Source organism: Alnus glutinosa, chromosome 3 (assembly GCF_958979055.1).
Source record: "Alnus glutinosa chromosome 3, dhAlnGlut1.1, whole genome shotgun sequence".
In the NCBI taxonomy this organism is placed as follows: Eukaryota; Viridiplantae; Streptophyta; class Magnoliopsida; order Fagales; family Betulaceae; genus Alnus; species Alnus glutinosa.
The window spans coordinates 4,613,584-4,630,719 of NC_084888.1; the positions used below are offsets into that span (position 1 = coordinate 4,613,584).

The 17,136-nt window shown below is 36.4% G+C and overlaps 2 protein-coding genes and 1 pseudogene across 2 annotated transcripts; all 3 read left to right on the forward strand.

Moving 5' to 3' along the window:
• The first annotated feature begins 1,077 nt into the window (after positions 1 to 1,077).
• LOC133864052 (uncharacterized) lies at positions 1,078 to 4,058 on the forward strand. Its single transcript, XM_062300249.1, has 7 exons — positions 1,078 to 1,228; positions 1,311 to 1,359; positions 1,469 to 1,606; positions 2,342 to 2,575; positions 3,322 to 3,361; positions 3,445 to 3,542; positions 3,821 to 4,058. Exons 1-7 carry the CDS (start codon positions 1,179 to 1,181, stop codon positions 3,836 to 3,838), a joined length of 627 nt encoding a protein of 208 aa, XP_062156233.1. The 5' UTR covers positions 1,078 to 1,178; the 3' UTR covers positions 3,839 to 4,058.
• Positions 4,059 to 6,475: 2,417 nt separating this feature from the next.
• LOC133862684 (protein DETOXIFICATION 49-like) lies at positions 6,476 to 8,153 on the forward strand (annotated as a pseudogene).
• A 3,263-nt stretch (positions 8,154 to 11,416) lies between these two features.
• LOC133864618 (calmodulin-like protein 30) lies at positions 11,417 to 12,146 on the forward strand. The gene has a single exon (XM_062301005.1). The coding sequence runs from the start codon at positions 11,460 to 11,462 to the stop codon at positions 12,021 to 12,023; it is 564 nt and encodes a 187-aa protein (XP_062156989.1). The 5' UTR covers positions 11,417 to 11,459; the 3' UTR covers positions 12,024 to 12,146.
• The last annotated feature ends 4,990 nt before the right edge of the window (positions 12,147 to 17,136 follow it).

The window sequence follows — 17,136 nt, forward strand, 5'->3', positions numbered from 1 at the left end:
CTTTTTTTTTCTTTTTCTTTTTTTTTTTCCATTTTACCCCTGACATGAAAAAAAATTTAGCAGCTTAAACAGTCGTATACAGAGATAGAATGAGTAAAAAAAAGCCTGTTTTATTTTACCCATTCTACCCCTGGCAGAAAAAAAAAAAAATTGTGCAATATAACCAGTTGTATACAGGGGTAAAACGAAAAATAAAAAAATAAAAAATTGTCCTTTCATGAAAAAGTTGGCTAAATATTTTCAGCCCTCCTGCCAAAAGCTTGGCCTGTCAGTGCGCGGCAGGGAAGGGGGAAGGGACTACTAAACAGGATATACGATTCACTTACCAAACCAATAAAATATTATTAAAATTTTATCTCTCTTTTTTTTTTTTTATTTCATGCATCACACACAACCTTTATTTTGAAAAATATTATTTAAGTGGAATAGTAATAGCGGATAGCTAAAACAATAAGGCTGCTAGAGGTGCTATAAAAAAGTGGATAGCTAAAATAAAAAATAAAAATTTAATTTTTAATTAATAAAATTTGATAAGGTTAGTAAAAATGTGTAAAATGCACTAAGCCTGCTTATTCCACAAACTCTCCCCCAAATCCCAGTAGTCTCTTCGTCTTCCTGAAAAATCACATTAAAGCTACTCAATAAATGGAAACCTTCACGCGTGAACCCTCATTTAAGCTATAATTATATTAAGTTAAATTTTCTTGCAGTGTCACAAAATTCCTTTCTGTCTCTTGGCAAACACATTGGTGTGTTTATAAACCTTTTGTAGTGTTAATTTTTTAAATATTAATAATGAGTGATTGATGTGATATAAAATAGTAAGAAATTTTAAAATTAAAAAGTAATTGATATAATATAAAAAATAAAAAAAAATTGTTAAATTTTTTTTAATATAATATAAAAATTATAATATTTTGAAGTTGATTTTTTTTTTTTATAGAAAAGTGAGAGGGGAACTGGTTTTCCGCCTTGCGTTTGAGAACCCAGCTTTGCCCTCGAACCCAACCCGTTAAACCGCCCGAGACCGGACACGTGTCCGCAAAGCTGGAACTCAAAAATAAAGGGCTGCTACTGAAAACGACGCCGTGTAATGAATTACGCAACAAAATCGTCAGGGAAAGAGAGACTCATTATCGAGAAAAAGTAAAAAGAGAGGAGTCTCGGGTGGAAAAGCAATGGCGATAGACGCAATCGAAGCTCCCTCTCAGCCCCCTTCCCATTTCAGGTATAATTTATTTTTAATTTAATTTAATTTTTTTTAAAAAGTTTCCTCTATTTTCAACAACGCCATTTGTTGTCTCTTGCAGTCAACAACGCCATTTCTATCTTGCCGTGGACAGGCTCCAATTCAAAATGGTTTTTTTTCTTCTTCTTGATCACTTAGAAACTTCTCAATATCACAATTTATACATTACAATGAAAACCCAAGTTGTTTGATTTTGTTCTACGAACGAATTTGGCGCAGGAGACGCTGGTGGACTTGTTGGGCGTGGTGGGACGGCGTCACTCCCTGCCGACGGTCGTGTGCTGCAGCTCGCGCGACGAGCTTGATGCCGTATGCTCCGCCGTCTCCAACCTCCCCTTTATCTCTCTGTCCCCTCTGGTACTTTTCTTTCTCGCTAAATTATTTGTCTGATCTTTAACTTGTGCACTTAAGTTTCTGACTTTTGTTGATTTATGCATTCTGGGTCAGCAGTGTTGCTTTGAGATATATATATATATATATATTGGGTTGCAACTCGTTGCGTCTGTATTTGTAACTTAAAATCTAATGAGCAAGTAGTAACGATTGAAGGGTGTTTTGCACTGTAGTGAACGTAATTCATGTGTTAATGATCTCTTTATTTTTGGGTAAGGGCTCATGGGTCGCTTCGTTAAAGATTCTTTACGAATGGAATGTGAAATTGGGATGAATTTGTGTTTGAGCTATAGTATGAGCAAGCCTTGTTACAGAGATTTCAAATCATTTTAAGACATTAGCGCTCTCTCATGTTGCTTTTTGTACCTAATGCTGTTTGGTTTTATTCATATTTCATGTCAAACTCCCCACGGGAGTAGGACCAATTTTTGCCGCGCAGTTGAAGTATTACTTTCAGGGATGTTTCCCATTTTTAATATTAAATTTACCCAATTTATGGTGAAACACATACGTGACCCTCTCTCTTTCTTCTTTGTTTCTACATGCGTTGTTGCATTCTCTGTGGAGGTATTCGTTTCAGTGATGTAAACTTGTTGGCCCCCAGCACCATGTTTCAGAGTTTGAAACTTGGGAACTATGAATTTGCTAGAACTTTGAATGTTTGCTAATATAGCTTGCATATTGTTTTCCATATGCCAGTACAGTGACCTCGCTGAAGCAGAACGTGCTCTGGTTTTGGAGAAATTTCGGCAAGCCACATTGAACTGGAACCAAAATGTCAGTGCAGAATCAGGAGATGACGGTGAAATTGGAAAAGATGAACAAAAGTCTCATATGATAGTTGTGACTGATGTTTGTCTCCCACTTCTTGCTTCTGGGGAGTTGCCCATTTCTGCTCGTGTTCTGATAAATTATGAGTTACCAACAAAGAAGGTGCAGTCTGTCCTTTCTTCATAGCTTGATATGTGGAATAATTTCATGCCTTCATTTGCACAATCTCTTGCAGCTAATTTTCCCGACCGTTTATCTCTTCTTATGAAAGAAGTCATATTATGTTCTTGTGGAAAGATACTTTGACCTTGCAATGATCCTACACATCTGAGCTCTTTCTCAATAGATTGCAATTATAACGCCAACTTTTTGTCTATGTAATTACATGTTTTAGCACCCCAGACTACCACATCTCCAAATGACTGACAGACAGTGTGTGCAGTTTTTCCCTCTTGATCTTCCAATTGGTGGGGATGCATCCTATTTTGCAGAGGATATTGTCTCTATGAAAATTGGTTCATTAGCTTAGAACAGATGCCATACAGCATCCAAAGTCTTCTTTGTGTATGGCGCCTTGAGAGGTCTTTAAAGGGCGTCTACAGACTAGCTGATGAGAATCTACCTAATGTTTTGCCATTTGCATCTATAACACATAAAATAAAACCTTTCTTTTCTTGGCTACTACATTTTCCATACAAAAGACTCATACTTAATAACTCCTCATATGTTGTACCTAGCCAAATGTGTTGGTTTCAGAGCCATCGACCCGTGATCACTGATCATTAAAGACTGAGATTTTATATTATGAAATATCTTTGATGTGTGTGGATGTGTTTTATTTGTTTCCAATTATATGTGGTATGCATGGGTTGTGACCTTTTTTCCCATGTTGTGTGCCCGGCTTATAGGAAACATATATGAGGCGCATGACAACTTGTTTGGCAGCAGGTTCTTTCACCTATGCCATAACATTTTACTAGTCAGATGGCCTGGATTTTTGCATTCTCACAATAACTAACAAATATCTGCAGATGGGATTGTAATCAATATGGTTGTGGGGGGTGAAGTGGTCACTCTGAAACACGTAGAAGAAAGTACCAGTCTTGTTATAGCAGAAATGCCCATAAATGTAAGTTTCTTGCTTACCTTGTGTTCCTTTATTTATGCACTAGAGCACAGCTTTTGACAAATATGAATCTAAAGCCAAAAAACTGCAACTGATGGAGTTCCCTTTAATTTTTCGAGTAAAAGTTAAGTATAAATCTATCAACAGTTAATTAAACTGGACCATATTTATGTCCTGTTTTTGGACCTCAGAATTCCTTTTTTCACTGACGTGTTGTGATCACCTTATATTTCTTCTTGTTTTTTGGGTCTGAGATGGTTTTGAAATTTGGTCTACTGCAGATCTCTGAGATTTTGTGAAGATGTTTGGTCTTTTGCAATGCCAGAAACATGTCGAAGGACTTGATTCCAATTTCCTTGTACCCTTCTAGGCTTGTAATTGTTGAGGCATGTGATCATATTTCAGTGAGTAGTTGTAACAATATCTGAATTGTTCGGCTTATTAAAAAATGATACAAAGTTATTTTGTACCTTTACTTCTACAATGGTAAGTATTTAAATCTGTTCTTTTAGCCATAAATATGGAAGGAAATAAGAGAATAAACATAATTTGGTTAAGGGACGAGATTCATTCTAATTTAGAAATGTTATTCTGAGGACCGACTTGGACGTCTTGGATGCACTTGGAAGGTGATGGTGGAGCAATAGGTTTCCGGTAGCAACCACGGCATTGATATCAGAATACGCTTCATGCTGGACAAGAATAATGGAATTAACCTTGCTTGATATGTTAAGGAAGAAACTCAATCATAGCAATTTAGAAGAAAAACCAACGGAAAATTTGAAGTGAAAAAACTAAAGAAGAAAAAAAATTTATGCCCCAGTAAGAGTAATAATAGTATTGGACTAGCCAAAAATTAGTTTATTTATTTATTTATTTATTTATTTATTTATTTATTATTATTATTATTTAAGCTACCCACTTTTCAAAAATATCATGTCTTTTAAAAAATACATATATTTTTAGAAACTACCTTTATTTCCTCTATCACCTCAATTACAATGTATATAGCCTCTAAACTAAAAAAAGTTAGTAATGTTTTTCCTAAAACTATTTGTCCCTCTTACTTGGTCTCTCCGTTAAATTTTTTGGTTAAATCCGACGAAAATGCATGTGAGCAAAAATAACATTGATACTTAGGTTTTTTTTTTTTTTTTAGTAATGCTACACACATTTTTATTTCTTCACACAAATTTCTCTATACCCTTTGGTGACTTTTAAAACCACCATTGACGTTGATATGGATCTTTATTGGATTTTAATCCAATTGTGGTTTTAAAAGCCACCTAAGGGTATGGAGAAGTGGGAGTGTGTGTAACATTACTCTTTTATTTTTTTGGAAAAGGGTATCAAACTATACCGCGTTTTGATAGAAGAGTACTGAATTATCATTTCTCTCGAACTCGGGATTTTAACTATCAAAATGAGTCTCAGAAGGGCATTCCGTATGTTCTCGGCGTTAAAACGTGATGGAAGTCGATTCACGTGACTTCCACGTGACTTTTTTAATGCGTTTGGTTTTCTTTGCCTTTGACTTCAACGGATACAATTTCGAACTTAAATTCAGCTATCGTATCATATTTTCCTATTTTCCCCCAAATTGCTTTGTAAGTCTCCGGAAACCCTAAAGCTCCCCATTCGTACTCGTGCGCTAAGAACCCTAACCGTGCTGTTACACTGTGGCTTGTTTTGGCAGTATACACAAGAATCAAGCATCAAAGGCTGATTTTGACTAACGGTAATGAACTTTTTTGCTTCTTTTTTTTTTTTTTTTTTTTTTTTTAGTGTAAATGAATATTTATTTAACCATATTTGTTTATTTACGGATTATTTCTTCTTTTTTTTTTTTTTTCGAAATGCTGGGCGTTATTTAGGGTTTAGGGACACTTTTCCCGTTGTTTAGGGTTTAGATTGTTACGGGACCATGTGTTTGGTCATCGGCAATATCTGGATCTTATTGAAGTTGCTGAGATAGTGTGTTTTATATATTCTTTGGTTTGTGGTCCTATTTTGTTTGGGTTTGTGGTCCCATTTGTTTTTGTCATTATCTTGTTTCAGAGAGATGAGGGAGAGAGAAAGAAAAAGTAACAAAGAAAAAAGAAAGAAAGATGCATGTGGAGTTACACTATTCATACATAATTCATACATGCATCACAAATATATTTTGCATTTAATTTGCATAATCAGATGAAAAGACATTTTAGTGGATTGATTAGTCATCTCAATCTAAATATAAAAATGGCAAAGCCGTTAAGAATGCTCTAAGCTTGTATTCTAAAAGTCCTAATCTTGTATTCTAAAAGTCCTAATCTTGTGGCCCTAAAAGTTTCACGTCTAATAATGTTTGTAGGAGTCTTTGCCTAACACAACACATTGTATGTAGCAGATAAAGTATAAACTTGCATCAGTTGCATGTCTTCCTAAAAGGCACGTGGGTGCTGCAGTGTCCACAAGCACACGTGCACAATCCTAATAGAGATTCAAGAGCTGACCCGAAAGTCAGATACACTGTTTTGGGCATCTGCACTGATTTTGTGATTTGTTGACATCTTTCCATGCTTTGGCATTTGCAGGGATTGCCACCAACTATCTGAAGTCCCTCCCAGAAAACGACGAACAACCCGCATGGCGACCTTTTTATCTTGCTCACACTCGTCGATCTGTTTCCCCCACCATCTAAACCCAACCAACAGAGAGAGAGAGAGAGAGAAAAAAAAAAAAATCATGAGGGACTAGAAAACTATGAAAGTAAGAGAGGAATCTCCTTCCTCCAATATCAATCTTGATTCTGAAAAAAATCTCTTTCCTTTGGGTTTGATTGTCATCTTTTCAACCTTTTCACGTTTCATTTGCTTTCATCCTACACGAAAACTGAAGCTCAAACACTATTTTATCAACAAAATTTTGGAGAGGAAATTATCGTGTTAATTTCCAAGATGTATGAGGATGCACCTTCAGCCCCATTATTATCCTATTACAACTCCTCGAAATTGGAGGAAAGTACTAAGAATGATGCATTAGGCGTTGAACAAGATTCTCAATATTGCCAGCCCATTCTTTCAGAGGTTAGTTTTTGTGACGCCGGAGTTCTTGTAGTTTTCTTTGCATGCTGTGCACTTGTATTCATGTTAATTTTTCCATTCTCTCTCTCTCTCTCTCTCTCTCTCTCTCTCTCTCTCTCTCTCTCTCTCTCTCTCTCTCTCTCTCTCTCTCTCTCTCTCTCTCTCTCTCTCTCTCTCTCTCAGAGGTAGTTGAAGAGACCAAACAGCTGTATATCATAGCCATTCCAATGATCCTTACCGGGCTGTTCATCTACGGTAAATTTGCAATATCAATGTTCTTCCTGGGGAAGATAGGGAAGGAAGCATTAGCTGGTGGGTCTCTCGCAATCAGCATAGCTAACATCTCCGGCTACTCTGTCATTTCCGGCCTCGCAACGGGCATGGAAGGGATATCTTCCCAGAGTGCGGGGCCAAGCAATGGCCTCTCATGGGTCAAACCCTCCAGCGCACAATCACAATACTCTGTTTAGGTTGCATACCCATTTCGTTCTTGTGGCTAAACTTTGAATCCATCCTTATTTTTTGGGGTCAAAACCCCAACATTTCATCCATTGCAACCACCTATCTTGCCTTCTCTCTTCCAGACCTCCTCTTCCAGTCCCTCGTCAATCCTCTCAAAATATACCTTAGAACCCAAGAAATTACCCTCCCTCTTATGCTCACCGCAGCTTTCTCTCACGCTCTTCACGTCCCCATCAATTGTTTCATTGTTCATCGTCTCCACCTCGGCATTTGAAGTATTGCCTTGGCAGGCACCTTAACAGACATAAACCTCCTTGTCATGCTTCTGCTCTACATCTACCTATCTGGCACTTGTAGAAAATCATGGCAAGGTTGGTCGCACCAATGCTTCAAGGAATGGAAACCAATTCTTGACCAAGCTATCCCTAGCTGTATCTCCGTCTGCTTAGAGTGGTGGTGGTACGAGATAATGATTCTCCTTTCAAGGCTCCTCACAAACGTCGTCGAGGCTGTCGCCACTATGGGGAATCTTATACAGGCAATTGCACTGCTCTACGACTTCCCTATTGCTCTCAACCAAGCCGTTTCAACGCGGGTCGGCTACGAACTAGGTGCTAACCAGCCTAACAAGGCAAATGAGTCGTCCATTATTGCACTATCATGTGCCATTTTCACCGGCCTCATGGCAATGCTGTTCATGATAACCATGAGAAATGCGTGGGGTCACATTTTCACCACCGATAAAGCGATACTATCGTTGACAGCAGCTGCGATGCCGGTGGTGGGACTGTGTGAGCTAGGTAGTTGCCCTCAGACCACCGTTTGTGGGGTGTTGAGAGCCAGTGCCAGGCCATCTCTGGGTGCTTACGTCAACCTGGGATTGTTCTACGGCATCGGATTGCCCTTTGCGGTTTTCATGGGCTTTGCGATGGACATGGGCCTATTGGGCCTTTGGTTGGGCTTACTAGCTGCTCAGGTGGTGTGTGCTGCTATAATGGTCCTCGTGCTGTCGAGAACAGATTGGATGGTACAAGTAGGCAGGGCCGAAGAGCTGACTGGTATTCACGTAAAGGACGAAGCACACAGTTAAAGTACGTACGTACCCTTGATGGATTATTATCGGTCAAAAAGCTCACACTTAACTTACCATAATGTAACAGATCTGATATGGTGGTTAATTGGGCTGATAGTTAATTAGTTATAGCCCATTTTTCATTATTAGGTTAATTGAGATCGAGTTAGGCTCATTAAGTAATAGTTAGATCCATTTCAGTTGTTATTTTGTTAATTGAGTTGTTAAAAGTAGTTAAGAACTTGAGTCTATAAAACCCCATGAGTATGATTGTAATTTGCAAAAGGTATTCAGAACCTTGGAGTTATATTTTTAGTGTTTCTTTGTAATGGAGGTTGGGCCATGCATCTTCGAAATTGTCCATTATCTTTTAAACAGACCATTTCCGGCCATATTCAATCCAGTTCGTTCATTCATTCATCATTTCCATCAACCAGACTTTTGAATTTTTCTTTTTTCCTTCCTGGCACCTTCCAAGTTTATTGATTAGAACTTGTAAATTTGTACTTCGGTTAATTTTAGATAAGTTTTATATTATGCCAAGGGTTAGACTACATCCTCAGGTCATTCACCTTTCATTTACTTAGCAATTTGTACAGTTTAAGCGAGAAATTATTAGTTTTGATTGTTTCTTAAATTTTGAATTAAAAGTCTAGTATTTACTTTAAGAATGAGCATAATTTTGGCATTTCAACTGTTGACCGGTTGCCGGCATAGTTCTGACAGCAGGTGCAGGAAGGGTCGGACGTGAACTTCGGTTTCCGACCGAATTAGATTTTAAATTTCTAACGGCTTTTGACTCGACCCGCTTCTAACTTGATGTTTTAAAAAATATTTACAAAACAGAGTCGTTTTGGGTTTCAATATATATTGTAACCAGATACTTTAATTTGAATGTGAATAGTGTTGTTTTGAAGTCTTCATCGTTTTAAGGCTTAAAACTTGAAATTTTTTCACTCGTGCAGTTCATTTAAGATAGAACCCACATCGTTTAGTACTGTTGAAACGATGTCACTTTCACATGCATTCAATTACCACTGCGTATTGTAATTGGATGAAAACAACTAATTAAAGATCGGATAAGTGCATTTTTTATCGACATCTAAGCACAAATTACAACACTTAAAACTTATTATGATTATTATTCTTATCTTGATCACGAGGATGATTATTAGCTGGAGCCTGGAGGTTTATGCTGATTGACTCGCTGATCGAGATAGAGTACATGATAAACAAATGATTCTTCAATTTGTTAGTACTCCTCCTCCATCCATATCCTTGGTGTTGTTTGACAAAGAACGTAACAGAATAGAGTAGTGCTTTTTATTATTCATCAACTTTTTTTTTTTTTTTTTTTTTTTTTTTTTTCACTTTTTCATATTTTTCAATAACAATCAACATCAAAAACATTTTCATTTTTTTCACTTTTTATATCACATAAATAATTTTTTTATTACTATTCAAATAAAAAAAATTCATTACAATACAACACTTTTTCACTTTTCTATACAAATTCTTTTTACTTTATATTACATCATCACTTTTTACTAATTCTAAAATTAACAATCCACTACTTTGTTCTGTACATGCATTTGTCAAACAAGTCCCTTAACATACTTTAGTGACGGGCTGACGGCAGTTGTCGATGAGTTTGACAGTTGGATGAATCCAACAAATAGTTAGTTGAGTTTGGTACAAATGCAATACTGGCATGGCGTGGTGCAAAGTAATTTCATGTCGCCTTTACGTCCTTAATTAGCTGTGTTGCTTAATTAATTGGTACTGAACAACCCTGTTTTAATATATATATATATATATATATCCTGACGGTGAACTCCCCGAATGGACTACTTTGTATGCAGACCTCCAAATGATAAATCTTGAATCTGTGTAAGGCACCTTCCAAGAATTGGGTTAGACTCGACTTCGAGCAGACATAATCCTAAAGAATTGTTTTCACTCATAGAGATTCGAACATCATGTTGATGGGGATATATGCCACCAAATCCAAGGCATTCATCGCTTGAACCAACTCCTTGGAGTTAGTTTATTTTCCTTTTAGAAAAATGTTGGTCATAAGTGCGTTTTTCATAGAAGTAGCTTATACTCTCAAGCACAATGCAATGTGGTATTGCCACATCAGACTTTTTTTTATTTATTATTTTCACCAGTTACATACTAAGGGGCAATTGAAGAGCCACTCGATCTCACAGGTATAGTGGCTGACCACCCCTAGCCCCATCGGACTTTCCAATGTGGATGCACCAGTATAGCTGAAGTCATCAGTTGATTATGAGGAAAATCTAGTGGTTGTGACCACCCCCAACAAGGGAGACCTAGTGTTCGTGACCACCAAATTTGGCTAGGAGTTGTCTCAACCACTCTTGATGGGTCATATTTGGTACTCAGTGCAACCCCACGTGGTGATTAGGGGTGGTGCCGACCACAAGAATGATGATTGTGGATAATTTTCTTTCTTATTGTTTGATGTAGGTTGATGTGTAAATACTTGTAAGTAAATGCACGTTGGAGTAGCATTATTCTTTCCTTAATTATCATATTAAAAATGTACAAGCTGGTTACTCAAAAAAAAAAAAAAACTAGCTAGCCACGCATGCATGTCTTAAATCTAGTAAAATTTGACATTATAGAATTGCTTTGTCAAAAGTAAGCATATTTAGAATATTATTCCATTATGGGCGTGTTTACAAACATATATGTTCATGTACAACACTATGCACTCTATTGGGCCTGTGGACCTGCTCCGACTACCCGATCCATTGATCAACCAAGATCGATATATAACTCCGTACAAAATCCCTTCCCACGTCACAACATGATTCCCAACACGAGGCATTGAGCATAAGGGAGGTCTTTGAGACATGGAAAATTCGCTGTAAGGAAGGTCTCCATTGAAGATATGAGACGTGACAGACGGTTATGAAAGAATTTATTATGAGTCCTTACTTTATTTTTACCGAAAGGAGGGTTTGAAGAGAGAATCAATGAAGACGCATTTCAACTTGTTAAAGCTGAGAGAATATCTTTTTGCTCCGCACTATCCTTGTACTTTTGTATAGCCCACCGTTAACTCTCCTAGCTTTCTCCCTGTGATGAAGTCCATGGGCTCAGAATGGAATTCTTGCAAGTTGCGTGAAAGTGATGGTGGAAAGGAATACGCAAATCTATTGTGCGCCCCTAGCTTGTTTACGAATTAGAATGAGAATGAGAATAAGTTGTAGAAATGCATGCAAATTACTTATATATATATATGATCAACGCCGCATGGCCATTTAATATTGCTCTGTATAGGAGATATACAAAATGTCGAACATGAGTTTTCTCGATTTCCAGTTTGGATTTTCACGAAAGTCGTCACTAAAACCAGCCCAGTCGAGCATCTCCAAGCAAAGACAAAGTGTTAGCATGCCAAGCTCTTTCAAGCCAAGCGCGGAGGAGATGAGATGGGTGTTCGATAAATTTGACACCAACAAAGACGGGAAGATCTCCCGCGAGGAGTACAAGTTGGCACAAAGGGCACTGAATAGAGGAATTCCGGAAACCGAGTTGGTTAAGATATTTCAGACCATTGATTCTGACGGAGACGGGTTCATTGATTTCAAAGAGTTTATGGAAATGTTTAACGACGTGGGAGGCGGGGTAAAAGCAACTGAGATTCAGAGTGCTTTTCGAGTGTTTGATTTGGACGGCGATGGTAAAATAAGCGCGGAAGAGCTGTCGCAGGTTCTGAAAAAGCTAGGAGAGGGTTGCAGCCTCAAGGCTTGCCGGAAAATGGTGAAAGCGGTAGACAAGAATGGGGATGGCTTTATAGATATTGATGAATTTATGAGCATGATGGCAAGCGGCAAGAAGCTCCGCCATGAGTGACTTTATGCATCTTCTGGCTTTAATTAGTTTATAGTGATGGCTACTCACGTTTTTGTACCTTTTTAATTTCTTCTCTCCCTCCTAACACTCATATATATGATATCCCTCAAATTTACACTCAAATTCTATTATTCTCTAAACTCTTAAAAATTGAAATCTTTTCCCAAATTGCCTTACCCTTTTACCTAGTCGATTCACGTACGTGTTAAGATTTTATGTTAACTTAAAAGATATATGATACGTTTATAATTTCTGTATAACTTTTATACAACTTCAACAACTTTTTTTTTTAAAAAAAATAAAAATAATCATCGGATATGTAAGATCCACACATAGGAAAACAGATCTAATTGTTAGTTTGAAAAAAAGTAATTAGAGTTGTACAACAATCATTTTTCAACTTAAAAGGCAGATGCATCATATAATTTACACGTGACCTAAAATGTTCATTCTACCTTTTATCAATACGTACAATTATACTTTTTAATTTTTGTTTTTTTTAAAAAATCCTTTCCCTGCCCATGGAAACCCACATAGCGGATACCCTCTCCTCCCACAATTTTTTTTTTTAATTTTTTAATTTTTTGAATCTTTCATTTGATTCTAGGTATTATTGTTATTTTGGGTCACATGATATATAGCATGTGACCCATTTTCTGTCAAATTTAACCCAAAAAATAAAAGAAGGAAAAAAAACCCTTATCATGTAATGTTTTTTTTTTTTTTTTTGCAATGAACATAGGAACAGTTAAACTGACGTACGTGATCATATATAATCCATTAATAGCTGCCATAAATCCTTTTATGTTCATAACATTCTAATTTCTGGAACACAGAGGAAAATATTTTGATGTTTTCTCTAATAACAATCATATCGGCTGGCTCTGCAGCAAAAATAATAAAAAAACCTTTCCATTCTCACGAAATTGGATAGCTGCTAATTAACCGGCCCGAAACGTACGTACAATGCTCAGCAACTTTGCTAAATACAGTATTTTTTCTTAAAAAAAAATTAATAAAAAAATCTATATGATTCTCACGACTCTTTGAGAATAGTAAAAATAAATAAATAAATAATAGTTTAAATAAAATAGTGAAAGTGAATAGTTAAAATGCTAAAAAGCAGAATATTTGTACTTTGAAAAAGTGAATAACTTAAATAAATAATAATAAAAAAAAAGTATTTTTAACTAAATTTTATAAACATTTGCTGAGCCAAATGAAAATGGCTCAATAGCTACTCAGTTCTGACTAATGCATGAGCTTCAATATGAAATTCTTTAGCAAATTCTTTACGCTTTGTATGGCATAGGAAAAAAAAAAAAAGAAAAAAGAAGAAGAAAAAGGTTGAAGATAATTTGAGAAAAATTGAAAAACTTTGTAATTGACGTGATCACTACACCTACTGCTTGTTAGAGTTTTTAACTCTATTAAAGTGTTCCGCACACCATGAATGCAGACATATATGTGAGTTTTACACTAGCTTAATTAATTAATAAACGAAGAAACTATATTTATCCTTTTAATTATTATTATTTTTATAATGTCTGTTAATGTTTTATGTTTTACGATGTCTACTCAATTGATCATTAAGGTTGCATGTTTCCCTCCGGCCACGATAAAAATAATAAATAAATAATTGACAAAACACCATCCATAAACTAAAAATTCAGAAAAAATAGTTCATTAGAATTTGGGATGAAACACACATCTTCTTCCTTTTTATTGCTTGCCCTGCATTAAAAAGTACTCTACATACTGCATGTGTTAGAGCTCAGAATTATCCGTCTAAAGGAAGAACTCGCACGCGACAAGGCCTATGGCCATGTGACGCCGGACAGAATAGCGATTATTCTGTAGGCTAATCAACAGGCAATTTGTAAGGAAGAAAACAGAAAATTCACCCCAAAAACAAAGAGAAAACTCTGAATTCGATAAATTATCAATAACAACAAAGCTGTCGGAAAAACGCCCACAAGCCGGGCTAATATAGCTGAAAATTCGACCTCTAGGAATAAATACAAACAAGCATATTATGGAAATACTTGGTACCAAAGAATATCTCCAAATTAATGGAAAATACTTGGTGCCAAAGAATTACCATATTAGGGAAAATATAATAACTATAATATTACTTGACGACAACATAAATATAAATATGGAAATTCTGTAAAAGATGAATCAAGGGATTTGTCAATAGTCTCTTCTTTCCTTCATTCCCTTGATGGATGTTGACGATTCGGTAGATATTTGTATTCTTCAAATATTTTGTACGATTCCTTCTATTCTTGGGCTGATCTTATTCAAGAAATAATTTTCAAATCTTGTGTCTGATTTTCTCCTGCATCACCATGAGAAGTACACCCTCATGGCCTCAAAGTAGCCTTGCTCTTGGACACTTTGCTTATATGATTGCAAGAATAAAGTTGTATTTATCTTTCCTTTGCTGGAAGATTACAGTTGTTTTCTTCGATTCTCCTCAGCTAGCAAGTGTATTAGGCTAAGGTGTTTATCCTTCCTAAGAAAATCAGTCCTAAGAAAATCATTCATATGCTGGAGCAAAAATTCAATAGGTTCTTGTGGATGGCTAAGGACTCCAAAGCTCATGCCAAAGTAGCTTGGAACAATCTTTGTGTTCCTAAGAGAGAGGGAGGTTTGGGATTAAAGAAGTTAGAAGCTTGCAACCAAGCTTCTATGTTGAACCATATTTGGTCCTTGTTCACAAAGGCTGGATCTCTTTGGGTTGCTTGGGTGGATTCCACTTGGTTAAATGGGAGAAGCTTCTGGCAGATACCTATTCCACAAGCTTGCTTTTAGAGTTGAAAGAAATTGTTAAAGCTCCATGATGTTGCTAAATCATTTATTCGGTTTAAGGTTAGCAATGGTAGCAGGATTTTCATGTGGTTTGATCAATGGCATTCTTTTGCCTATCCTCTTGACAAATTTGGTCACCAAGTGGTGTATGATTATAGTTTTTCTAATGGGGCCAAACTTTCTACCATTATTAGGGATTGAACTTGGTACTGGCCATTTGTTCATTCAAATTCTATTATTAATATTCAATGTGAGCTTATTGAGGTGCCTATTGGGGAAATAGACTTGCCAGTATGAAATTCCAGTAATGAGATTTATTGTTGTGCTGCTAATTGAGAGTTATTGAGAGAGAGAAGGCCTTATGTGTGGTTTGGTGGAAGCTTGTCTATTTCTCTAAGTCTATCCCTAGACACTCCTTCATTCTTTGGTTGGTGTTTCGAGAAGCCCTTGTTGCAGAAGAAAGGATGTGCAGTTGGGGATATACAGGGCCTTCAAATTGTCTTTTCTGCCGTAGATGTATAAAGAGTTGAGACCACCTTTTCTTTCATCGTAGTTTTGGCCGAAGAATATGGTATGCTCTTATGCATGCTTGTGACTACTTTGAGCTTCCTTTTGATTGGGATTTAGCAGTGGTTTGGAGTGTTGCTAGGCTAAAGGGTAAAAGTTTAAAGTCCTACTTTGCTGAGCTCTATCTTGGAGCCTGCATCTACCACTTGTGGAAACAAAGAAATGCCTTACTTCATGGCATTTCTTCAGGACTAAGGAAGCCATTGTTGGCCAGATCAGATGGGAAGTGTGTTCTAGGATTTTGGCTAAAGGTTCTTTGAAAAATGTGGACAAAGATGTTTCTCTTGTTCACAGATGGAATCTTCTTCCATTGTTGTAATTTTGTTTACCTTGTTTCCTTTCATGTGTGTAGTTTTGCGTGTTGCTTGAGTTATGGTTACTGTTTTTCTGTTTGCAGTATGTCTGTAGTGGTGATTGGTGGTGATGTTGTATAACAGTTGTTCTTGTGCTAGTTGTGGTTTAGTTGTGTTTTTCCTTGTTGGAAATTGGAAACCACACACACTAAGAGAGAGAATGAAAAGGAAGAGAGACAATAAATTGATAGAGGACTTTATGCTCTTTTATTCAACTCGATTAAAAATAACTTGCTTACATGAGTATATAAAGGATACAAATGACCCTTCTAAATTCTTCACATTAACTTCATTCATTTATATCTCAAATAACTCCCATGTAACTCCTATGTAAAATAACTCTTGAAAACTCAAAAGACACAACATTTTCAAGTCATTTAGTAACTTACAAGAATAAGAAAAGATTCAAATAAATATTATTAAAATTAAGTTTAATATTCAACATCCCCTTTTAAACTTTGCTCGTAGCTTGCTAAAAATCTCATTCTTTAAGGGGTTTGTAAAAATATCCATAACTTGATCATGAGTGGTCACAAACTTGAGCTGTACCTCCTTCTTGACAATACACTCTCTAATAAAATGATACCTTGTGTCAATGTGTTTGCTCCGATTATGTACTGGATCAAAAACTTCACCATAATCAATGTCGGGTCTTTGACTATATCCTTTGACAACCAACCTTGCTTTGTATCTTTCGACTTCTCCTTTAGCATTCTTCTTTGCCTTGAATACCCACTTCACTCCAATGGGTTTTTGTTCTTTTGGAATAGTCGTCAACTCATATGTGTTGTTCTTTTCAAATGCTTTGATTTCCTCATCCATGGCATTTCTCCATTTTCATCTTTCACCACTTCTTCAAAAAACCTATTGGTTCACAATCCGCAAAATAACAATAAAGAGTTAGATCATCATTTAAATTCTATGTTACCTCATAGAATTCTTGGAGACTTCTTATGTGTAGTGGCATTTCACGACAACTTCCTCTCGAAGATGACGACAACGGTGTACTAGAATTTGTTGGTGATGGAGAAGGTGTAGTAACCTCTTCGTTTCTTGACTTTTCTTCTTCTTCAAGAAAATGAAAGAAATCATATTTTTCTTCCTATTGAGTGCTCCAATCCCAAAAATCTTCTTCATCAAACTCCAAATCTCTACTAATCACAATTTTGCTGGAATTTGGATTGTAAAGCTTGTAGCCTTTAGAACTTGAGTCATAACCAATGAAAATGTACCTTTTGATTTTATCATCAAGCTTGGACCGCTCTTGATCCAGTATGTGTGTATAGCCAATGCTTCCAAAAACTCGCAAATGAGAAACACTTGGATTTCTTCCACTCCATACTTCTTGTGGTGTTTTGGTCTATAGGCTTTTTGTAGGA

Coding starts and splice junctions, on each gene's coding strand:
- LOC133864052 (XM_062300249.1), top strand. CDS start 1,179: ATGGCGATAGACGCAATCGAAGCTCCCTCTCAGCCCCCTTCCCATTTC. Junction 1,360..1,468: donor ACAGGCTCCAATTCAAAATG/GTTTTTTTTCTT, acceptor AATTTGGCGCAG/GAGACGCTGGTGGACTTGTT. Junction 1,607..2,341: donor TTATCTCTCTGTCCCCTCTG/GTACTTTTCTTT, acceptor TCCATATGCCAG/TACAGTGACCTCGCTGAAGC.
- LOC133864618 (XM_062301005.1), top strand. CDS start 11,460: ATGTCGAACATGAGTTTTCTCGATTTCCAGTTTGGATTTTCACGAAAG.